Consider the following 22,984-nt stretch of genomic DNA (forward strand, 5'->3'; position numbering starts at 1 on the left):
CGGTGCAGAGATAAGGGAGCCCCACGCCGGGGGGGGGGAGGACGGGGCCGGTGGGGGCCAGGGGCCGCGTGGCAGCTGGCTATCACAGGGATGCAGGGGAGAAAGGGATGGAAAATACAAGGGGAGCAGCTGGGGGTTAGGTGATTTTTGCAGCCTGCAGAGCAGGATATTGCTGCTTGGGGAAATAAGAGGACCTGGGTATAATCAGGTTTTTCCTCGCTCGAGCTCTTTCACCACCGCTTCCTCCCCGCTAAATGCTGTCACCTTCAGCCCAGTCTGAATCCCAGTCCTGGCCTGGAAGGATTTGATAAATATTTAAGCAAAATGCTTTCAGCATGATACACGTACGGTGTGTGCTACGGCACCGAGGTGCAGGGGGATAGCTCGGTGCGGGCACCACCTCCACAGAAGCCCTTTGCAGCCGGTCTGGGTTAATCATCGCGGCTTTGCCCTGGGAATTTTTAATTTAACCAGCCCCATGGAAAAGCAGGCACATATGTCTGCTCAGCCAGAGAGCAGCCGGCTGCTGCCGTGAGTTGCTCAAGGATCCCCCGTGGGAGAAGTCGTCTCCAGCCGGCGGGGTCTGAGAACCCAACCCGGGGATTTCACACAGGGCTGCTCCACGGCTCCGACCCCACCGCGGCCGCCCTTATCTCCAACCCCCCCCACACACACACAGAGCACAGGAAATAAACCAAAACAAATCGAAATAATTTCCTTTCTCGTTTCCTTTCCCTCGGCCTGCCGGAGATGGGCAGCTCTTGGGGCCTTCGGGAAGGAGCAAGGGAGCGTGGAGCAGCCGAGGTGCGCCTTCGTTCCCCGCTCCTGGGAAGCCCTGCCTGAGGTCAGGCTTCGCTCTGAGCTTCTCCAGCTGCTGGGGGCCAGGGAAAAAAGGCAAAGGGAGACCCAGGAGCCCCCAGCCCTGCAGGTGGGGGCATGGGACCCTCTCCCCTCCAAGCCCTCAGTGTCACATCTTGGCTGCACCAGGCAGAGAATCTTGGGCTGAGCAGAGGAAAACTGCCCCCGGGCTTTTTTTTGGGAGCCCCCAAAGCTCTGCTCTGACGGGAGATGTAACCACGCTTCCCTCCGCAAAGATCCAGGATGAATTATTTAGGCCTGTAACGCAGCAGCTCTGCTGAATTATTTAGGGGGATTTGGATTTGTAGGCCAATGAAGCAGAAGCGAGCGGTGCTGAGCGGCGTGGTGAATAGTCCCAAGAGAAAGCCGGGTCCTTTTTCTTCTTTTTCTTTCCCTCGATAAGCGTTACAAAAGCAGCCTGCACAATCTTCAGGGTGAGTCCTGGGAGTGAGTAAGAAAAACTGCCCTCACAGCTTTCTCCAGCAGAATATTTTTGCTGCCCGACTGGTTGCTGGCGTGTGCAGGGCCGGGAGATAAGCGTTGCACAACCCAGCGCACAGCGCCCAGGAGGGGAGGAGCAGGAGGGGGAGGCTGCCGGTGGGAAAACCTCTGCTCCTCTCCGACCCCTGCAAACCCCACCTGAGCTGCAGGGTCGGGGCAGCACAGGGGCATGGGGGGCTTCAGTTTTGCAGCAGATTCCTGTTTCTGACCCCAAATAAAATACCTGGCTCCAGCTCACGCCTGCAGCCTGGGATTCCCCACCGGTGCCCCCCAAGTGCCATCGGTCAGAGCCTTCCACAAATCCTAAACATGATTTGGAGAAGTGGGTACTCTGACAGATGATGTACCTGAGGGTCTGCGTGCATTTACCTTCTGTCTCGAATGCCCCAAGGAGTCACATTTTCCAGCTTTTCTCTCTGACCCTGAGGACTAGAAACTTTGTTTGCTATCGGAGCTCCTGCAGTGAAATGACGCCAGGATGATGCTTTAGGAGAATTCCTGGTTGCATGCAATGACCTGGGCTGGAAAAGCAAGCCTTTGCAGTGTGACTGGGGTGTCCAGCTAACAGACACCCAGATTAGCATCGCAGATCAATACCCAGAACCGCTCGGAATCTTATCGCTGTTTTGCAGCTCCGCTGGGCAGGGAGGAAGCTGCTTTGTTTAGCTGCAAAAGCAAACTTTGCTTTGAGGCTCTGGGGACATAGTCTGGGCTTGTCTCTACTTTAGCGTCGAGCAAAGGAAGAGGCTGAAGAGCTACCACGGAGTTGAGAAATGGACGTGCTCTTATCATTAATTTTAATGGGAAAGGAGCAGATGAATCCCAGAAGTGGAAGAGGAAATTTCAGCCTGCCTTCGCTAGCTCGGGTGCGATGTGCTTTTCTCACGACCTTTTGTCTTTTATTTGCTGCTAAACTGGCTGGGATTGAAACCCTCCAGCACAACGCTGTGAGAGCGGGATAGAGGGGTCCGAACGCCCGGCTGGGGACGGGGGGGAGGTGCTGGCTGCTTCGTGGGGCTCCCCAAAACCGAGCCAAGAGCAGCGCCTGGCTTACACAGGCTTGAATGCCCCAAGTTGCTGCTAGGCTGGGAAAGCCACGTGGAGTTCTCTGTTCATTCCAGTTTTGACTGGCTGTGTTTTACCTAAAATTAGGGTAAATTTTAGGTAAAAGCAGAGCAGAGAGCACAGCAGTGCTGATAAGTGTCCCTTCGGTTTGTCACTAAGCCCTGCCAGGAAGGGTATGGCCGGAGGGTTCAGCTCAGTGGGATCCCCCCTCCACCCCAACCCAGACAAGAAATGCCCACAGCACGGGCTGCAAAAGGCTTTTTTCATCTCCCCCTGCACAGCAGCCTGGCCAAGGCCGGCAGCACAGCCCCCATGACACAGAAGCAGCCACCACGAACATCGGCCGAGATCCTCCCTGGCCGCAGACAGAAGCTCCTCTTGCTACCTTGCACCTCGCTGCCGTGGTGTCTATTTATTCACCCCAGGACGGTGAAGCAGGCTGCTCTCCTCTCCTGCATGCACATGTCCCTGCAGTTCCACCGTAATTATGCTGCGCAGGTCCACAGGTTAATTGGCATTTGTAATCCGCCTGCCCAGCAGAACTGATCAAGCACCAAGCGCTCACTCTTTGCTGCCGAGTGTCAGCTCCAAATCCCAGGCATGGCCGCGCACAGAGCTCCCCTGCACGCTGCCCCGCAGGGTGGCCCTGTGACGGCTGCAGGGCCCTATTTTCAGCTCACGCCTTGCTAAGGACTTGATTTGGGGCAGTAAATGAGGGTGGATGTTCCCAAGCGCTTGGCCATCACAAGCGTATGCCCATGAAGCCCCGAGTCCCTCGTCTCCTTCCTTTTAGCAAGGCTCAGACTTCCAGCAGCCCCCCGGTGACAGTCAGGGGCAGCTTTCCAGCACCACCACCTGCAAAAACAGAGCAATTTTCTCCCCGCAGCAGCACTCCCTTGAAAGCTGAAGGGCAGCTGGCTTTACCTGCTGCCTCTTTTTCTTGCCTTGGACGGGAAACACCCGGCCGTGCAGTTTGGGGAAGCAGAGCAGGGCGTGTGCGGGCAGAGCCTGCCCCAGCGCCGGGGCTGAGCCTGGTCCCCTGCCCAGCTGCTGACACCGGGGCTGCCCCTTCCCTGCACCTCCAGCACTGCCCAGCCCGGTTTCCCGGCTGGTGCCTGCATTGCTATTTAAAATTGACAAAATTAAGGTGCTGTCCGATCAGTGAATAAAGGTATTTTCTGGGCAGCATCCTCATCCCGTTCCCCCCGGTGCCATTGGGGCCCTCCAACCCTCCGGAGCATCCCGTGGGTTCGTTTCCTTTTCCCAGGCTTGCCTCACTTCCAGTGTTGCTTCCTAGGCCTGTAGGGAGAGAAGCCATTAAATACACCCACTCCTTGCTTTTAGCACTGGTCTGATTCTCCCGTAATTCCCTTAAATGGGTATGAACTTAGTTTAAGCTATATCCAATTTCAGCGGGTTTGTAAATAATTTGTTAGCAAAAAAGGGAAAAATACCCCACTCTTGTCATTTCTGCTTATAGTTTCACTTGAAACACAAGGAAAATGGTACTCTTATTCAGTTTATTCAATCTACCCATGCAAATCCACTTAGGGCTGTGCCAGGATGCCTACGCAGGAGGCCTTTCACCAGGGCTCAGCACCCCGCGGCCGGGCAGGGGCTGGGCGTGCACCCCGAGCTCTTCCACGAGCCGCAGCTCGGCGAGTGCCCTTTGCTGTTCTTCTCTGGGGCTACCCTGGCCTGGGAAAGCTTCCAGGTGACTGGGGAGCGAGGTAACACCACGAGTCAGACTCGTTTGAGGGGGCGAGGACACGGCAGCCGGGGCGAGTGCTGGCTTGCACGGGATGCATGAGCCGGGGAGGACGAGTTTCAGCCGAGGAGGAGCTGCAGGGCCCGCGGGGTGGCCACGCCGGAGGGGACGGCACGGGGACACGGCGGGGCTGGGGCACTCACCGCCCCGTCCCCCATGCCAGGAGGGTGGTTGAGCTCCTGAGCTGCATCCCTGCAAAATCTGCCCACGTCGGGACAATTCCTGAAAAGCTGCAGATACAACCGCTGGCCCATCTGGTATAAATAACTTCTTGGCTTTGCTGCCGTGTTTTGTTATGACTTACTATAGAAACACGAAGCTCCATTTGAATGAAAATGAATCATAATTTTTTTTTTATGCCTTTTCCCCTTGAGTGAAATCCTGTTAAACCATTCCTCTGCACTCACTGGAATACTTTCCTTCTTCTCTTTCTTCTTGTCTTTCTCCTTCTCCTTCTCTTTCTCCTTCTCCTTCTCCTTTTCTTTCTCCTTCTCCTTCTCTTTCTCCTTCTCCTTTTCTTCCTCCTTCTCCTTCTCTTTCTCCTTCTCCTTCTCCTTTTCTTTCTCTTTCTCCTTTTCTTTCTCCTCCTCCTTCTCTTCCTTCTCCTTCTTCTTCTTCCTCTCTTCAATTTTTAGGTCCTAAAATAGCAAATTCCAGCTGACTGCTTTCAAGGCAACGAGGCGCCCGCAGGATTGTGGGAGCGTTGCTCAAATCAGCAGAGAAACTAACCAAGCTGCCAGGAAACAATATTAAAAAAAGACGGGGGGTGGATCTCGTCCGCCGAGCGCCAGCCCCATAAATCAAAGCGCTGCGGTCGGAGCAGAGCCGAAACCTCGCTTCTGCCCTGCTCCACCCCGGCGCAGCTTTTTGTGCTCGCTGTCAGACGCCCTGCTCGCGCGGCGGCGTGGGGCAGGGCACGGACCTGGCCGCTCCGGTTTGCAGCCCCGCGCGTTCACACGGCGCCGCTCAGCCTCCTGCTGCCAGCTCGGCGTGTGAGCCGGGCACAGCAAGCCCTGGCGCCCGGCCTGTGCTGCTCTCCTCGAGTCGTGCCAAAGGCAGCCGTGGAGCAACACGAGCCCACTCCCGTGGGGACCTGCGGGCAGACGGGTGCCGCGGTGCGCAAACCAGTTTGAGACCAGTTCGGTCCCCGTTCCCAAGGCTGCAGCGATGTGCCGGCTCGCTCTGCGGCTGCCGAATCCCCCGACCCCTTCCCCAGGTTGGTGCTGGGAGGTGCAGGAGCTGTTGTGGGGCTGGGGAGCCCCCCGGCTGCCCCCTCGCAGGGTGCAGGTGTGTGCCGGAGCCGGAGCAGCCTCCCCGGCCACATACCTGGCGGGGACGTGGCCGCGCGGCACCGCACGCGGGACAAGTCCCGATGTGCTGCCAGCCACCCTGCGAATTCCTGAGCGCTGCGTCAGCTGGCGGCGGCAAACAGGCCTGCTCGGCACGGGCAGGAAACCTGCCCCCGTGTAGGAAGAGATTAACGACGGAGCGAGGAAGGAGGAGGCGAACAGATCTCCCCAGGGGCAGACGTACGGGCAGGGGAGGGATGTGGGAACGTAGCTGCGCCTCCAGCCAAGCTGGGAGCAGCGGGACCTGGGAGCTCTGCATGTGGGTCCCCGCTCGGCTTCCTCCTGGAGCTGGCAGAAGCACACCCCACCACGTCTGCCCCCTCACGCTGCAGTCCCACAGGCAGTCTGCAGCCTGCGCAGACCTCAGCCCGCTGCATTTGGGACATTTTTGCTACCTGGAGGTCCGGCTGTGCACTAACTCCTGCCGGGCCCGTGCACAGGCTGCAGAAGCTCAGCTCCCCTGCGCCCTGCGTTTATTTGCCTTTCCAGCTGATAAAACCATGCACTTTTTTTTTTGGGGGGGGGTTGTTTGCAGAGCCAAAGCCACTTCACCGAGCATCAGCCTGACCGCGGCGAGGCTGCCCTGCCGCTGCCGGCAGCTCGGCCGGCTCCGCGGCCGGCCCAGCTCTGCAGGCACCGTGCCTCAGTTTCCCCACCTGCCCTTCGGATATCTCTGGCCACGGCCCTGCAGATCAGCCCCCCGTGGTCGGAGGCTCGGGGAACGTGGCGTTATTTCTGCTGTGCGGACGAGCTGTGGCTCAGCCCAGTGGCTGCCCCAGTTCGGGGTACTGGAGGCTCCACTTCCACGGTGCCAAGCGCCCCCCACAGCACCCCTTGCTCTCCTTCAGCCCCTGCTATGGGCAGAGCCGGACCCGGGGGCTCGCCCCCGATGTGGAGCACAGAAAATCCCCTTCCCCAAACCACAGCCGGTGGTGCTGGGGGGCTGCCTCCGCGCCCCCCCTCCCGCCCCTCCCCGGCCGGCACCGCGCTGCGGGGCGCTGCTTGCGGCAGCCGGGGCGGGAAGGGGGAGCTGCGGGCGGGGCTGGGGGGGGGGGGCACGGCCGGGACACAAAGGCCGGGGGCTGCTCCGGGGCGGGCCGATGCGCGGGGCTCCCGGCTCCAGGCTCCTCCTCTGCCGCCGCCGCCGCCGCCGCCGCGCCGGGGATGCTGCGGCCGGGAGCGCACCGGGAGCCCCGCGGAGCGCAGCGCCGCGCCCGGCACCCAGCGGGCACCCGAGGTGGGCGAACCCCGCGGCATGGGGGGCGAAAGGGGGGACAGGGGAGGAAGGGGACAGCTCCGGGGGTGGCCTCTCGGGCTGCTCCGTGGCGGCCGGGGGCGCGGAAGGGAGCGCGGCGCCCCGCCGGGGAGGTACCGGGCACCGGGAGGGGGTACCCGGGGCGCAGCCGGTCCCGGGGTGCTCAGCACGGCGCTGGGCACCGCCTGGAGCCGCCGGTGGCACCTGGCTCTGGGCTTGGGCACCCGGTGCGGGGAGGGCTGCCCACGGCCCGGGGGGGGGTGAGGACGGGAGCCCCCCGGCCCGGAGGTGCCCCCGGAGCATCCCAAAGCGAGCGCGGCCCCGGCTGCGCGGCCCCGTGGGGAGCGGGGCCCTCAAGGGCTCGGCTCTGCCCCTTCGCTCCCCGCCAAGTCTGGGAAACTTCTTCTGGAGGCGGCGGGGAAATTCCGCGCCTTCAGCGCCCGGCTTGGGGCTGCTGCTGCTTGCACAGAGCCCGAAGTCCCCGGGGAGGGAAGGGAAGGAGCGGGTGCCTTTGGGGTGCTGCTGGCACCCAGCCGTCCCCGGGAAAGGGGCTGCGTGCCCGTGTCAGGAATTATCCGCCGGTGGTGCCCGGGCGCGTGGGGCAGGACGGGCAGCGAGCGGGTGGGCGGCGTGGGTGGGAGAGGGTTGGCAAGGCTGGGGGCTGGGGGTGGGGGGCACCTCTGGGTGCAAGCCCCGAGCGTGTCGGGGTGCTGGCGCGGCTGCGTGTGAGCGTGCGGCTGGGTACCGCTCCGCTGGACGTGTTTCAGCCGTTCCTTGTGCGCACAGACGCGTGGCCGGGCTGGTTCTCGTGTCAGCGCCTTCCTCGGTGCGGGTGTGCGGGACGCGTGCCTGGCCGTGCACACACGGAAACACACCGGGGGAGGTCAGGGCTGCCCGCAGGACGCACAGCCCTCGGATCCTGGAAAGCCGGGGATTAACCTCAGCCTCTGAAAGCAGTGCTCCAGCGGGGCTGTGGCTGTGGCAGGACTCAGCTCCGGGCTGTCACTGCTCACCGCTCCGCACGGCTGCCGGCAGATCCGCAGAGCCCGGCAGTGGCTGTCTCCCGTCCCAGCACAGCTTGGCATGGGCAGGGCTCCCCTCTTCGCTCAGCTGGCTGGGGAGTTCGCACCTGGCCGTCTCCGAAGGAGCCCTGCAGGGAGAACCTCGCTTCTTGGCATGGTTCAGGAGTTTTTGGCCACGGGTGCAGCTTCCCAGCGGGGTCCAACACGCGCAGCTTGGCCGAGGCTGGTGGAGGAGCCCCCGACAGCTCCCACCCGGCCCCACCAAGCACGGCCGTGCCCACACACCCCAGTCCCAGCTGCATCACTGCTACGAGCCCCTTTTCCCCTGGGTGTTTGCAGTTGATTTCCTGTCGTCCCCTTCTGCCAACACCCCCAGCGCTGGTGTCAGCCCCTTCCAGCTGTGCCATGCCCTGGGCACATTCTCTCCTGAGGCTGCCGGAGCACCCCGGTGCCAGGAGTTCCTCTTTGCAGTGCTCACAAGTGAGCCGAGGCCTGTGCACCCCTCGGGGTGCTCGCAGCGACGGGAGCAGCACCCAGCCCATCTCCCTGAGCAGCTCCCGCGCCTGGCCGCATTCCTCCGGAGAGCCCGGAGAGCTTGTTTTCCTCTCCGAAGGCTGCGGCGAGTGCAGTGCAAGCAGGAAAAAGAGTCCTCGCGAGTCTCCGCTATCAGCCCTCCCGATAGCATCGCTCCAGACGCTGATTAACCTCCCTTTGAAATAATTGCCGGGGGAGAGCCTGCCCGGCTGCTCCCCGCCTGGACCCAGCCTCTCACGCCGGCCCCGCAGCACCGACCTGCCCGGCTCACGCCTATCGAGGGCTGGGCTCCTCCGAGGGTTTGCGGAGCCCCCCAGTACCCATTTTGCAGTATCCCCCGTGCAATTAATCACCAGGGCCGTTAATCGGTGGGACAACGGCTTGTAAGCGCGAAATCATCAGAGTGGGGGCAATAAATGGCAGCTGCAAGAGTGCACTCGGGAGAAAAACCGTGTGCTGGGGGGGTTGGCAGCCCCTGCCGTGCCCCCAGCTGTGCCCGTGCCCCTCCTGCTCCCCGGTGACCCCCTCCTCCTGGCACCGCGGGCTGCTAAATTGGTCCCGAGTCGTTCCTTGCCACCCACCCCTTAGTCACTCCTCCCAGGCAGGCAGCGCTGCGGAGCGGTGGGAGGCAAACGAATGCGAGACTCGGGCAGGGAAAGGAGGCTTCAAGCAGAGCCGTGCGGGTGCAGGGACTTCCAGGACAGGCGTCCCGTGCTGAGGGTGCAGGGGACAGACCCCGGTGGGGGTCACATCGGGCGCACGAGGAAGGAAAAGGGGGAGCCCAGCCCGTGCAGGTGCGGGGCAGAGGCAGGGATGCTGCCCCAGCCAGCCGCTGCTGCTCTCCTGTCCCGTGCCTCTCTCTGATGATATTGTTAGCCCTAAATCATCGTTTTCCCCTCTTTGGAAGCCTTTCTCTTGCCGCGGGCAGGTACAGTCCTGCTCAGCGCCCGCTCAGGTGAGGCATCCGCGGCACGCGGCGAGGTGGGCAGCTCCCAGCGCCACCGGGAGCAGAACCCAGCCGAGAGCTGGATCGCGTTCCCACCTTCCTCGAGACCATTCAGAAACCCGTCCCCGCCTGCGGCAGCGAGAGCCCAGCTCCAGGCACGCTCCGCAGGACGTTCGGTCACCCCCAGACACCCCGCGGTGCGAGGAGCTGCGTGGCCAAGTGTGAAGTGATAGTAGCACTGCTCCAAGCTGCTGCTACCGCCGCTTCCCAACCTCCTGAGCACCGTGTGTGCTTATAAATATTTTTCCTGGAGGTGGCCAAGCCTCTCCTTGCCTGATTTACCTCCCGGTGTGTGCTCACGGGGCTGCCCTGGGTGCGTGGTGGGCTGGCAGCAGCTGCAGCAGGGCGCACGGAGCGGGGCACGGCGAGCAGCGGTGCGGCAGGAGTGGGCAGGACCTGCGTGGATGGTTGCCATTAGGGATTAGTTAAAAATAGCAGGGAATGCACAAAGATTTGGCACGTGGGTCACCGAGGCTTTCCTGCACGGATTGTTCGCCGGCGGTGGGTTTTTGCGCGCGCTGACGTTAAGAGAAGCCCCCCCTCGGGCACGATGCTCAGCGGGCTGGTGCTGGGGAGTGCCGGACGTGCGCACGCGTGGCCGCTGCCTGGTTTTGGAGAGCAAAATCCAGGGCGGGGGGCACCCCGTGGCACTAGTAGGGCTGGGATTACACCAGAGCTGTGGCAGCGAGCCCCATCCCTGCTCCGCTGTGCAGCTTGGGGGGGGGCCTCAGGGCAGCAGCAGCGCCGTGGTTCGGACCTTCCTCTTCCTCTTCCTCACACGCCGAGTTCTCCTCCTGGGCTGGACGGGGATCTCGTTCACCTCCTCAGGCCTCCGAGCAAGCCGGCTCCTTCCAGCAGAGGGTAGCAATGCGTGTGCCTGCTCCCCTCCTTGCAAAAGGGGCTTCGTAATTATTTATCCTCCCCTGCTGAACCTCTCGCCCTGGACAAGTGGAGTTCCTCTCCCCCACCGCTGTTTTCTGAGGCGTTTATTGAGTTTTCCTACATGCAGAAGGGATAAACGTGGCCACTGGCCATATTGCACAAGCAAAGAAAAGGATGTCAGAGGTTGGAGCTCAGAAGTTGGAAGGAGCGTTTCGGTTTTTAATCGCCTTTTAGCGAGACTCCAGTGGTAACGGCAGCAAAAGCCAGAACCGCGCCAACAGAGAAGCTGCCCTGAAATGCCAGCACCTGTGTTTATTTTTTTAAACAATTAAACGACATCTCCATAAGCCAGTTATGGGCGATCTCGTTTAAAGGTTAATTGAGTATTCCTCGCAACTTTGAAGCGCATTTCTCTTTGGAGAGACTCGCTCCGTTTGGCAGCCAGGCATTAAAGGGGTGGTGTTCACAATGGGCCAAGGCTGAAAAAAAGAGGAGGAGGGAAATAGGAAGCGAGAACTGAATTTGCCTTTTTGTTTTCTTCCCCCTTCTGTGGTTGCTGCGCTGAAGCCTGGCTGAGCAGAGCAGGGCTGAGGACTTGTAACACTCTGGAGAGCAAGAGAAGGAGGTGAGGGAGGAGGAGAAGGCAGCGGCAGCACAGCAGATGCTTTGCACGGCAGGGACCGAGCCTGGCTTTTCATCAACAGGCAGAAGTTGCCTTTTCTCAGCTCCCTCTTGGCTGAGCATCACGCAGGGTACAAAAATACCTGGCATTTAGGCACATCACAGCACAACTGGTACCTCAAACAGGGAAGGACAGCGCCGAAATATTGCGTGGCTCCCTTCTGGAGCTCGGGCGCTGTGAAGCCGGGCACGGACCTGACCCGGAGAGGTTCAGCTCGGTGGCAGATCTCGATCGAGGTCCTACCTCGAGGACAGGAGCAACGAGGGCCTTGCTCCTGGCTGCTTCTCAGCCGCCTGGGAGAGGGGGGGAGGCAGTAAGAGGCGAGAAGATTGCCAGCGGAGCCCCGTCTCCATGGCAGCCCGCAGCTCCACTTCTAAATTTTCCCCTGTGCACGGAGAGGATGCTTCTCCTCCGTGTGCTCCGGGGGGGCTGCGGCAGAAAGAGCCTCACTTGGGGTGTTTTCTGGCAGCCGGGGAGGGACTGGCTCGTGGAAGAAACCTGTGGCATCACCACCTTGTCATCACCTGGGGGGAACAGGCTCCCCATCCCTCGTTACTGCCCTATCCATAATTCGGGGACAGAGGGAGGGACGTGCAAAGCCCGTGGAAGCAGAAAGCTGGGAGGAGAAGTATCTAGGGCACATCTCGAGTTACGTGAAGTTCTTGCTATTTTGGGCTGGACCCTTTGCATCGACTAGACCCCGACGAAAGCGCGTGGGAGACGTGTAGGGCACCGGGGGCTGCAGCCCCTCGACGAGCTCGGGCGTCCCGCAGGCATTAGGGGACGGTGCCTGCAGCTCCCAGCCCCGCTCGGAGGCACCTGCACGATGCACGGAGCCACTGAAGCTGCCTCGGGCACGCCAGCCCCTCACAACCATCCTTTTTGGCTGCCCCCCCGCCCCCCCCCCAAATCTTCACACCCTGGCAGATTGTGTTTTACAGGGTCGGAAATAGATGCGCGAGAAGGGGCCTCGCAGATCCCAAGTGAAAGCCGGGCTCAGCTGTCACCCACCCCGGCACCAGCTGCCAGCCCCAGACGGTTCCCAAAATAAGCAGCACCGTGGCGGGGAGGCGAGGGCCCCCCCCCCCCCGAGGCACGGAGCGGCCGCTTCCCACCTGCCAGCCTGGCGGGGACGGGCGGCGAGGGATGCGATCGCCTGCACGGTCCTCCCGGGACTGCGAGCTCCCGGGGACGCAAAAACCCTTCCCAAAAAGTTGCCCCGTTAGCAGAAGGGTGCTGCCAGGAGCCTCGGTGCGGAGCTGGTCCTGTCGCGGGCAGGGTGCTGATCCCCGGGCTGCAGGAGGTGGCCGTGCCCAGGTGTGCCCCAGCGAGCAGCAAACCTGCAGGAGGCAACCCCCCGAGCTTTTCCGAGTTTCCAATTAGCAGGGCTTTAATTGCAGTATTAGTTGCTCATTAATGGGAAAAGCCAGATGCTCTGAAGTAAGCTGAAAAGATCTTTCTCCCCAGCCCGGGAATATTTAACCGCGTCTCGTACAAGTGTTCCCTTTGTACCGGGAGCATGACTGAGCTGACTTGCGTGGGTGCTGCTGAATCACTGACGGGTGCCGAAATCTGCGCGAGGCTGCTGGCAGGAGCGGGATGGAGCCGCGAGGAGCTCCGGGGCCACAGGTGGTTTTCCTTCGCATGGAGGCAGGCGAAGGTTGGGAACTGGTTCCCTGCCATAAGCTCATGTAGAAAGGCAGCGCAGCCCTGAGCCGGAGGGCTCTGGGTTTAACCTAAACCAGGCTGAGAAACGTTCGGGCGCCGGTCTGAGCTGAGGGATGGGGACGTTGGGGCGGACCTGAGGTCACCGGCAGAAATAGGTGGCACAAGGAGCTCAGAGAAGAGCGACAGACCAGCCCTGGGTGGCAAGAGCAGGGCCAGCAGAGGATCAGGATCCTGGAGCGGCATGGGGACGTCCCAATGTCCCAATACCCCGATGTCCTGCTGTCCCCGTGCCCCGATGTCCTGCTGTCCCCGTGCCCTGATGTCCCGATGTCCCCGTGCCCCGATGTCCCCATGCCTGGTTTGTCTCACTTCTCAGTCCCTCTCGGGCTAGGGAGGCAGCAAGAATAACGCACCGCTTTTTGCAGCCCGCGTGTTTGCTTGTGCTGTTACTTTGTGCTCGGGCCAACCGTCCGGTAAGCATTTGCTGCGAGGGAAGCACAAGGCTCTGCAGGAATGCGGACACTTGAAGTCGCGGGGCTTTGCTGACTCGCCCCGAATTTCTGCAGGTTGTGCAATCGTCCCCGGGCAGGGCCAGGAGCCTCCCTGCCTGGCCGGGGCTCCCGCTCAGGGAAACGCGGCGGTTTCCCCGCGCAGCGTGAAAGGAAGCTCTGCACAGCGGGCGTTGAGTCAATATCCTCTAAAGCTCGCTCTGCCAATATGATTCATTGTCGATTTGAGAAATTCCTCTTATCCTAGCACTGGTTTCCCCAAACGTAGCTTAAGCCAGGCGCCTACAACCTCACAGCGCCGCTTTGCCCTGCTCACCCACGAAGGCCACTTGTCGGCTCGCCCCAGCTCAGGACCGGGCTCTCCCTCTCCAGATGCCTTGCCCAGATGGGACACGGGTGCATGAAGCTCCTTTGAGCTCTTCTCAAAGCAGATGAAGAGTTCAGCAATGATATTTTGGCTTTCCCAGCAAGGCTGGCAGGAGCAAGTGGTGGGGAATAAGTGACACCCGAGCCGTTCTCCTGCAGGAGCTGGGTGCGAGGAGGCGACGCTTGGTGCTGCTGCTGGGTTTCAAGACGGGTACGGATTCCCTTTTGTTGCTTTTCTCCCCGTTGAGCAATTGAACCTTCACCTCCAGGGCCCGAGCGGGCTCCCGGTAAGAGCCCACCTGCCAGGGGACACTGGCAGGCACGGCACAGCCTCCGACTGCTGCACTGGCACCGAGCCCACCCAAACCTCTGCCAAACCCTCTGCTGGCTCCTCTAACAAGCCCCAGCCAGGGGGTGTGAATTCTCTCAGTGTTCATTGAAATAACATTAAGTGTGATGGACTCCCGGGCTATTAGAGTGGATGTAACATGTAATTGAGGCTGGTTATTCTTCATCTGGAGTGTCCCCCTCCGCTAATGGCAAATCAGGGCAGAACACATGGTGCGTGCTTTGTGAGCCCCAATTCAATTCACCCGCTGCCTCCGATCAAAATGATCCCAATGAATGTCAGTGAATGAGCGGGGGACAATGAATCGGAGTGAATGAAAGCCTTGTAATGGGGCCCTGCGCCGGCACCGAGCCACAATTGAGCACCGCAAGGACGGCGGCTGCCTGGGCGGCGTTCGAATGCGTTCCCATTAGCGCCATTAGGGCGAAGATTACGGGGTGGGGGCAAGGTCGGTGCCGCCGGTGGGGCTCTCCAAACCTCATTGCTTCCATTTCTTTGGAGACTGAACTGAGCAGGGCTGGAGGAGGGCACTGGGAGAGAGGGCTGAGCGGGAGAGCCCGAGCAAAGGAGCAGAGGCAGAGGGATGCTCGCACAGCCCGGGGCAGCCTCTCTGTCACCAGCCTGGTGTTCGCCAGCATCGAGGACGCGGGGTCCTGTTTAATCCAGCAAATCCCGGTTTTGATTCCAGATCCCAAACCCGGCTCAGTGGGACTGCTGCTCTCCAAGTTTTGGATTAAGCCGCCTCTTCATAAAATCATTTAGTCAGATGCTCCAGGTAGCACGTGCATGGCTTTTCACCATGGAAATGCCCACATTTTTCCCCTGGGGCCACATTCTTAGCGTCTCAAAGACCCAAATCGTTGAGCAAAACAAGGGCACATCACCTGGCAGCGATCGAGGGAAAGAGGAAGGAGACTGCTCCTGGATCCAGCTCTTGGCAGCTGCTGCTGCTTCTGTGTTATCTGTGCATCTCCCAACAAACACCCAAATGTGTGGGTGCATCTGCACAGAAACGATGAATAATAATGCAAGAGGGAAAAGGAGTAGGCGAGAGGGTGCAGGGGAGAAGGAAGCTCTCCCATGCCAGGGGGAGAAGAACAGGATCAGCAGGGAGGGAGTTAGGCTGCAAAGCCCGTAGAGAAATGAAGGCTCCCACTAAGGTGACCTGGCTGGGGAGAGCAGAGAGAGAGGAACTGCCTGTGAAAACTTCGCGAGGAAAAGGGAAAGGGTTCAAAGAAGCTGTGCTGCGAGGAGATAAGATTAAATTCCTGCAACAAGGGCAGCAACGGGAGAGTTGTTCTCCTGCGCATGATTGCAGGGCAGGCATGATCGGATTTGGGAAGGAATGTGGGACGCCGCTCGTTTTTTCTCCTCTTGCTGAAAAAGCCAAGAGTGGGGCCAGCCCCGATTCCCCCTGCCCAGACAGCCTGGACCTGCTTTTGTCAGCAGCCTGTGCCCGGGGGGCTGCGTGGTGCTGTGCTGCCTCCAGCCCCCTGCCCACAGCTGCACGCTTGCACCCAGGGGTGCACAAGGCAGGGCACCCACCGCTGCTGGGGCGCTTGCATCACTCCTATTTTTGTTTTTCCACCCCCATTTTACACTTTGCAGTATGCCTGACCTCGCTGAACCGTGGGGCTGCTGGCAAGCACGCAAACCCCCCCTTGATATCTCGCTCTTTCTATGCATATGCATACACACACATGCATATATATATGTTTATACGTATATAACGAGTAGTTTTCGGTCGGCTCAGCAAACCAATCTGGCTCCCTGTAGCGTCACACGGTCACTAGATTTGACGCAGGGGAAGCCACAAGCACACAGGGAGGCTGAGCAAGGCAGGGGACAAATCCAGTCCCCTCTGGGAGCACCAGCCCGTGCCCTCTGCTCGCCCGGCACGCTGCTGTGCTCCCAGCCCCGCTGCCTCCAGCACCTTTTGCTTTCTGCTAACGCTGTATGGTTGAATGCCAACTCCTCCACGGCTTTCAAAGTGCTCATTTTTAAATCGAAAGAGGGAAGGAGAAGAAAAAGACGTGCCCGGCCCTCCCAGGCATGCGTAGGAGGGCTGGGATTGATTGAAACGCCTCCTGCCAAGAGGCTGGAAAGTCCCAGCTCTCCCTCCCCAGCGTTTCTCCCATCTTCTGCAGGCACTCAAAAAAAATAAATAATAATAATAATAAAAAAATCAAGGCGGCAGCAGCCCGAGGGACACCCACGAGGTGCTCAGGAGCTGCGGACCTGCTCCGTAGGGCACCAAAGCTCCCCGACACCTCTGCCATCGGTGTGCGTGAATAGACCGCTGCCTTCCCCTCGCTGGCTCACACATGTTGAACGCTGTCTCCGAGATGCCACAGCGAGAGCTGGCAGCTTTTGTGCTGTGACACTGCCTTTTTTCTTCGGCAGGCAGATACACACAGGTGCCGTGTCGGGAACACGCCGGCGGAGCAGCCTTCTGTGCCAATTATCCTGTTCCCTGCAGCGCTTCTTCCCCCTCCGCGCACATTATGCCCCTTACCCTGTAAAAATGAATGAATCCGAAGTCATCGATCACTTTTAACATAGCAGCAGCCAGGCAGCAGCTCAGACCCCGCTCCTCGCTTACTTCTCTTAATCTCTCGAAAATGGATTTAGGGATTAAAGCGGATGTTCTGTCTTTCTGGGACTTTTGGTTGATACTTAATCAATCTGGGTCCTCGGGGCACGGGGGAAAAGAAAACAAATAAAGCTGAGGGAAGAGCACAGGTTGCAGTTGTCCTGCCCAGGGTGCAGAGGAGCCAGCACAGGATCCCGGTGGAAAGTCAGGACAGGAGGAAACTGGGGGAAACGTGGGAGCAGCTCCCTAGGGCTGTCAGGATGTGGCTGCATGGTACAAGCAGGCAGCACCCAACCCATGCCATTGACCCCATCCTGTGGGTGCTGAGCACCCCGGCGCAGAGCCCAGCAGCATTGAGCCGTTTGCAGGCAGCGGGGAGGTTTCCGATTGTTCACGCTCCCCAAGTGACTCAGCCACCAAACAATTCCCCTTTTCTCTCCTGGCTTCCTATGCAACCTGGATTTAGCTCACTTTGATTGTGCTCTAATTTCTGCCTACCAGCAGCTCATCCCCCTTCTCCCCACCTCACCCTTTAATTACCCAGCTGGAAGGTGCATCTCCATTATCTTCCTGACACGGGGAGCCAAGCACTGCACAGGCCACCAGGAGCTGGGATTTTTTCTCTCCCCCCGCTAACAAAGAGAATTAATGCAGAGCCCTGCATACCTCCGAACCGTAATCACAGCGCTCAGCACACACACACAACGCCTCTCGCCGTCTTAAGTGCTGCACTGGCATTAAGCGTAATTAAGCCTCACAGCATCCCTTTTCAGGCAGGTTAAGAGGAGCACTGGAAATTGGAGAGAAATCCGGGAGCCAGAGGCTGCTGCAGGAGTGGCGCTGAGCGTGGCTGTCGGGAGACCAGATCCATCCTGCAGGGCACAAGCGAGTGTTGAAATCGGGGCCTAACAGGCACTGAAGATCTCTCTAAATCCTTATTTTCAGAGCTTGCCATGCAGCCCCATGAGGCTCCTGGTGTGCCCCTGCACCTGGCAGCCCCCTTCCAGCACCCAGGCATGGGGCAGGAGGCACCCAGCCGTGCCGTGGTGGGTGCCAGCCGGCCTCGGGGAGGCAGAGAGGCTTCTGGAGCTGTCCCCATGTGCTGGGGAAAGCCTCGCTCCTCCCTTAGCCCCACTGTGAGCATCCCTATCCCTCTGCACACACCCAAGGAGCACACATGCCTGTTGCACGAGCCTTTCCAGCTGCCCGTGCCAGCTTGCACCCAAACACACACGCACTCGCGTCGGCACCAATCCAGCTCGGCCCATGGGTGCAGGATTGGCCTGGGGGTGCAGAATCCCACCCGTCTTCCCCCCCCCCCCCGCCTTGCTCACCCCTCTCTTTACCCCCGCAGGACCTCAGCTCCGGGGCGCAGCGAGATCTTTGCTATGATTGCAGCAGCGGCCGGCTCTGCCTGCCGCTCGGACGCCCCCCCAGCGCGCCGCCCCGCCGGGCCCCGCTCCCCCCTCCGCGTGCCCCCCGCCCGGGAGCAGCATGGGCAGCGTCAGTAGCCTCATCTCCGGCCACAGCTTCCACAGCAAGCACTGCCGAGCCTCCCAGTACAAGCTCCGCAAGTCGTCCCACCTGAAGAAGCTCAACAGGTACTCGGACGGGCTGCTCCGCTTCGGCTTCTCGCAGGACTCCAGCCACAAATCCGGCTCCAAAAGCAGCAAGAATGAGGACTTCTTTTACATCAAGGTCAGCCAGAAGGCGCACGGCTCCCACCGCCCGGACTACACCTCGCTCGCCGGCGGGGAGCTGGGCGGCCAAGCCGGCACCAGCGGCGTGGACTTCGGGACGCCCACGCCGCAGAAGCTGATGCCCTTCCCCGGTCAGCTGGACGTGGTCAGTAGGGGACAGGGTGCCCCAGATGTGTGGGTCCCTGTCCCATGGCGGCAGCAATTACGGGGTGGGGAAGTGTGTGGGGCTGGTTGCTGATGGGTTTTATCACAAGGCTGCAGCTGGGGGGGTTTCTGTGCTTTGGGGGGAGGCAGAAGGGATGAGGGAAAGATGCTTACGTGGTGTGGGTTTGTGCTGACGGGATCTGCTCTTCCCACAGGGCGCAGAGAAGCCCGCTGCGCGACCCACCGCCTTCAAGCCGGTGCTGCCCCGCTCCGGCGCCATCCTCCACTCCTCCCCGGAGAATGGGGGGCACCTTCCCCAGCAGCTGCACCCCCCGGACAAAGGCAAGGAGCAGGAGCTGAAGCCGGTGCCGTGCTCGGGGGGGCTGTCCGACTCAGGCAGGAACTCCATGTCCAGCCTCCCGACGCACAGCACCAGCAGCAGCTACCAGCTCGACCCCCTCGTCGCCCCCCTGGGGCCCATCAGCCGTTTCGGGGGCTCAGCGCACAACATCATGCAGTGCGCCGTCATCCAGGACAGCAACATGATGAGCCTCAAGGCCATGTCCTTCTCCGACGGGGGCAACAAGATCATCAACCCCAGCAAAGCCCCCCACCACCATGCCGCCGAGAAGACCACTTGCATCCGATCGCCCATCTCCACGGACGAGTCCACCATCCAGGAGCTGGAGCAGAAGCTGCTGGAGAGGGAGGGAGAGCTGCAGGAGCTGCAGCTGAGCTTCGAGGAGAAGGAAATCAGCTCCTGCCAGGCCTACGAGGAGAAGCAGCGGCGCTGCAAGGAGGAGCTGGAGGGCCTCAAGCAGAAATGCAACAGCAAGCTCAAGCAAACCTCGCAGAAAACCCAGCGGACGCAGCAGGTCCTCCACCTCCAGGTGTTCCAGCTGCAGCAGGAGAAGAAGCAGCTCCGGGAGGAGCTGGAGAACCTGATGAAAGAGCAAAACCTGCTGGAGACCAAGCTGAGGTCCTACGAGAAGGAGAAGACCAGCTTCGCCCCGGCGCTGGAGGAGACTCAATGGGAGGTAAGTGGCAGTGGGACAGGGCCGAAAGCAAAGGCTGCACGGGGGAGGAGATGGCTCCAGCACCGGCAGCAAACCAGCAGCTCTTCCCCATTTTATAACCACACCTTTAGCAGCACGGGGGGGCTGAGCAGTGCAGGGGGGGCATGCACCCAGCCCATGCACCCTCCATACCCAGGAGGTAGATATTTAAGCCAAGGGGAGCCCCAGTCTGTCACCTGGCGGCTCTAAGCTGTGGCTCACTGACCCTTTAACCCCTCAGCACTTCACATCGTATGAGGAAAAAACTTCCACATTAAATAATAATTAAATAATATTAAAATAATACTTAAAACAATTTAAATTATTTAAATTTTAAAATATTTAAATAATTTTAAAAAAATAATATTTAAAATAATATTAAAATAATTAAATAATAAACTCAGTCATTAAAATAACTCAGTGCTTCCAACCTCCAGCGCAGGGACTTCCAGGCTGCCTGCCCCAAGGGAGCAGTAAGGGGCTGCCTTCCCATGGAGTCTTGGCCTTGCTGTGGTCATTTATTGAAAAGCAGTAAAACCTCTCACCCCATGCCAAAGCTTAATTGTCTTACTGATTGGGTGTCGCTGAGCAAAGACTGTTAAACAGCTGAAAAGTCAGATCACCCATTGAATAAAATTCACCAATACACGCTCCCTGTGACTGCGCAGGGAGGCGTGCAGCTCTTGCCCGCTGTGCTTCCAGGAGCTTGGTGTTCTCCTTGGCTCCCTTTCAGGCAAGGGTTTACCGTACAGCTTGCAAAGACACCACAAGTTATAGGATATGATCACCATCCCCTCCCCGTAAGCCCCGCCGCTGTCCCACCCACAGGGTCCCACCAAGAGTAGCTGATGCTGATACCCAAAAGCCATCCCTGGGATCATCAGTCCCAGCCCTGATGGGGCAGAGGGGGGGAGCTCAGTGGGATTTCCCTGCCCTGCTCCCATGGGTGCCCCAATCCCATGGGGTTCAGCCCCACCGTGGGTGCTCCCCGAGCACCCTAACCCGGGTGCTGCCTCCCTGCCCGCAGGTGTGCCAGAAGTCGGGGGAGATCTCCCTGCTGAAGCAGCAGCTGAAGGAGTCCCAGACTGAGCTCAACACCAAGACCTCCGAGATCCTCAGCCTGAAGGCTCAGCTGAAGGAGGTGAGGGCCAAGATGGACGGGCTGGAGATGAAGACCCAGGACCTGGAGGGCTCCCTGCGCACCAAAGCCATGGAGCTGGAGGTGTGCGAGAACGAGCTCCAGCGCAAGAAGAACGAGTCCGAGCTGCTGAGGGAGAAGGTGAACCTGCTGGAGCAGGAGATCGTGGATCTGCGGACAGAGCTGGCCGTCCTCAAGGAGCAGCTGAACGAGGCCCGGGACGGGGCCAGGCCCTGCCAGGCCATGGCGGACGATGCGCAGGCCCTGCAGGGAGAGGTGGAGAGGCTGAGGGCCGAGCTGAAGGCCGAGCGGGACAACAACGAGCAGATGACCTCCGGCTTCCAGCACGAGCGGCAGACGTGGAAGGAGGAGAAGGAGAAGGTGATTCACTACCAGAAGCAGCTGCAGCAGAGCTACCTGCACATGTACAAGAGGAACCAGAACCTGGAGAAGATGCTCCAGCAGCTCGCTGCAGGGGAAGACGGCAAGGAGCCCATCGAGCTGGACATACCCGGCGCCGACGTCCCCTACGAGGACATCATTGCCACCGAGATCTGACCCAGGTCTGCCTTCTCCTCCTTGTACAGTTGAGATGAGCCATGTATTTATTAGCGGAGCTGGCGGCCTGGCCAGCTCCTCTCCCTCCCCGCGTCACCCCGCGGCGTGCCCGTCGCTGCCTGTCGTGTTGCAGAGGTGAAGAAGCCACTCGTGCCAATGGTGACGTGCCAGCAGCCCCCCTCGCCTCCCCCCTGCCCCCCGGTAGGACCGAGAAGCTGGTGACGGGGGCGGGCAGGGCAGCAAACGCTCGGGTAACGGAATGATGCAAAATTCCCAGGACCCCCGTGGTGGCACGGCTCTGGGGACGGGGACATCACCAGCTTCAAGAGGAGAAAGCCCCCAGCACATCGCTGCCACAGCCTGGGGAAAGCACGGAGCTGCTCTTGTGTTATTTATCTTTTACCAGCTGATGTTGGGCACACCAGGAGCCACGGAGCCAGCCCGTGTGCCCCAGCTCAGGCTGGAAGCCCCGACCCCCTCCTCCTGTCCTCCAGCTCCTGCAGTGCCTCGGGAAGGACCCTGCACACACACACACACACAATGATTTGCACCCATGGACGGGAGCAACCCTCGGTGTGCCCCATGCACAGGGGGAAGCACCAGCTCCCGGAGGGACTCACGGCCGTCAGCTCGCCCGAGGCACCTGCCAAGAGGTGCCCGGTCTCCAGAGGTGCCTCTCGGGAAGCAAAACGCCTTCCAGCTTCAGGGAGCAGAAGGTGGAAGTAGCCAGAAATCAGCAGGGATTTCTATTTTTAAAGAAAATCCAGAGTTAAATGCTTCCCGCCTTCTCTGTATCTTTTTAGAGTTGTAGCAACCAAAAATGCAGATTTTTCCCCCTATTCTCCCATCACAGCAGTCACTCCTGCCCCATGCTGAGCCAGCACCCAGCACCAAGCCCCTTACACCCAACACCCACATCGGCATCACCTCCCACCCATGACCACCGTACCCCCGCACGTCCCTTGTCCCCATATCCTCACCCTAAGCCCCCCAGTCCCTGCTGTGGAGCGCAGGGACCCTCTGGCATGCCCACAACACAGCTCAGTGCCCCTCGCCCTGCTCCAGCCAGCCGGCACACACAACACACAGAAACCAGTCTGTGCCTTCTGTACCACCCCAGCACCCCGGCACATCCCTGCTGAGCCCAAGCCACGGCTTGCTGGAGAAGAGCAAACCCCAGACTCCAAATCTGGCCCTCGAGATGCAGGGCAGGGATGGCCACCGTGTTGGGATGGCCACCGCATCGGGACAGCCACCCTGTGCCCAGTTTTGGAGAGCCAAAAGAGCAGGGGACAAGGGATGGCTCCCAATGCCTAATGCACCGGCTCCGCACCCAGCCCCTCTCCAGCTGGGATTTTCTGCATCACCCAAGCCATATCCTTGCCCCGAGCGGGTCTGTCCCCCCCACACACCCCACATCCGAGCCGGAGCCCCTCTCCCACGAGCTTTTTCCGTGCCAAACACGCGCAGGCGGGAGCGGAGAGCCCTGCCCAGCCGCCCAGCCCCGTTCCTGCCCGTCCCCGTCCCCGTCACCCCATCCCCGCGTCCTCAGCAGCCAACGCTGTACGATGTGATCGCCCGGAGGCGTCGCCGTGCTGCCTTTGCACAACGCTGTGTGTGACCGTATGCATCGCAGATGTGTCGCTCCCCGGTGTGAGTAGCGGCTGCCCTGCCCCACGGCCGCAGCCTGTACATATAATTATTTTTCTGCAGGTTTTTTTTTCTTTTTTTTTTTTTTTTTGGATGTTATTTCTGGTGACTGATGTAAACTACTGGTAATTTTATGGTTTTATTTATAAATAAATTTTTTAAAACTTACCTCGTGCTCTCCGAGTGCCTGCTTCGGCGGCGGTCAGAGCGCTTCTGCCACCGGTGAGCACCCCGAATTTCTCCCTGCCCCTCTCCAGGGCACATCACCCCCCGATCAATGCACCATCTATCACGGCAGGCACCACGGTCCCCTTTGGGGACATCCTTCCACC

General features: G+C 60.1%; 1 protein-coding gene across 2 annotated transcripts; it reads left to right on the top strand.

The window, feature by feature from the left end:
• The first annotated feature begins 3,986 nt into the window (after positions 1–3,986).
• On the top strand, positions 3,987–22,820 carry LZTS1 (leucine zipper tumor suppressor 1). 2 transcript variants are annotated; one of them, XM_040538023.1, is made up of 4 exons: positions 3,987–5,408; positions 17,762–18,252; positions 18,467–19,288; positions 20,334–22,820. In XM_040538023.1, exons 2-4 carry the CDS (start codon positions 17,902–17,904, stop codon positions 21,000–21,002), a joined length of 1,842 nt encoding a protein of 613 aa, XP_040393957.1. In that variant the 5' UTR covers positions 3,987–5,408; positions 17,762–17,901; the 3' UTR covers positions 21,003–22,820. The 2 variants fall into 2 exon arrangements, with proteins under 2 accessions (XP_040393957.1, XP_040393956.1); XM_040538022.1 differs by lacking the exon at positions 3,987–5,408 and adding an exon at positions 6,639–6,778.
• The last annotated feature ends 164 nt before the right edge of the window (positions 22,821–22,984 follow it).

Source organism: Cygnus olor, chromosome 27 (assembly GCF_009769625.2).
Source record: "Cygnus olor isolate bCygOlo1 chromosome 27, bCygOlo1.pri.v2, whole genome shotgun sequence".
Classification (NCBI taxonomy): Eukaryota; Metazoa; Chordata; class Aves; order Anseriformes; family Anatidae; genus Cygnus; species Cygnus olor.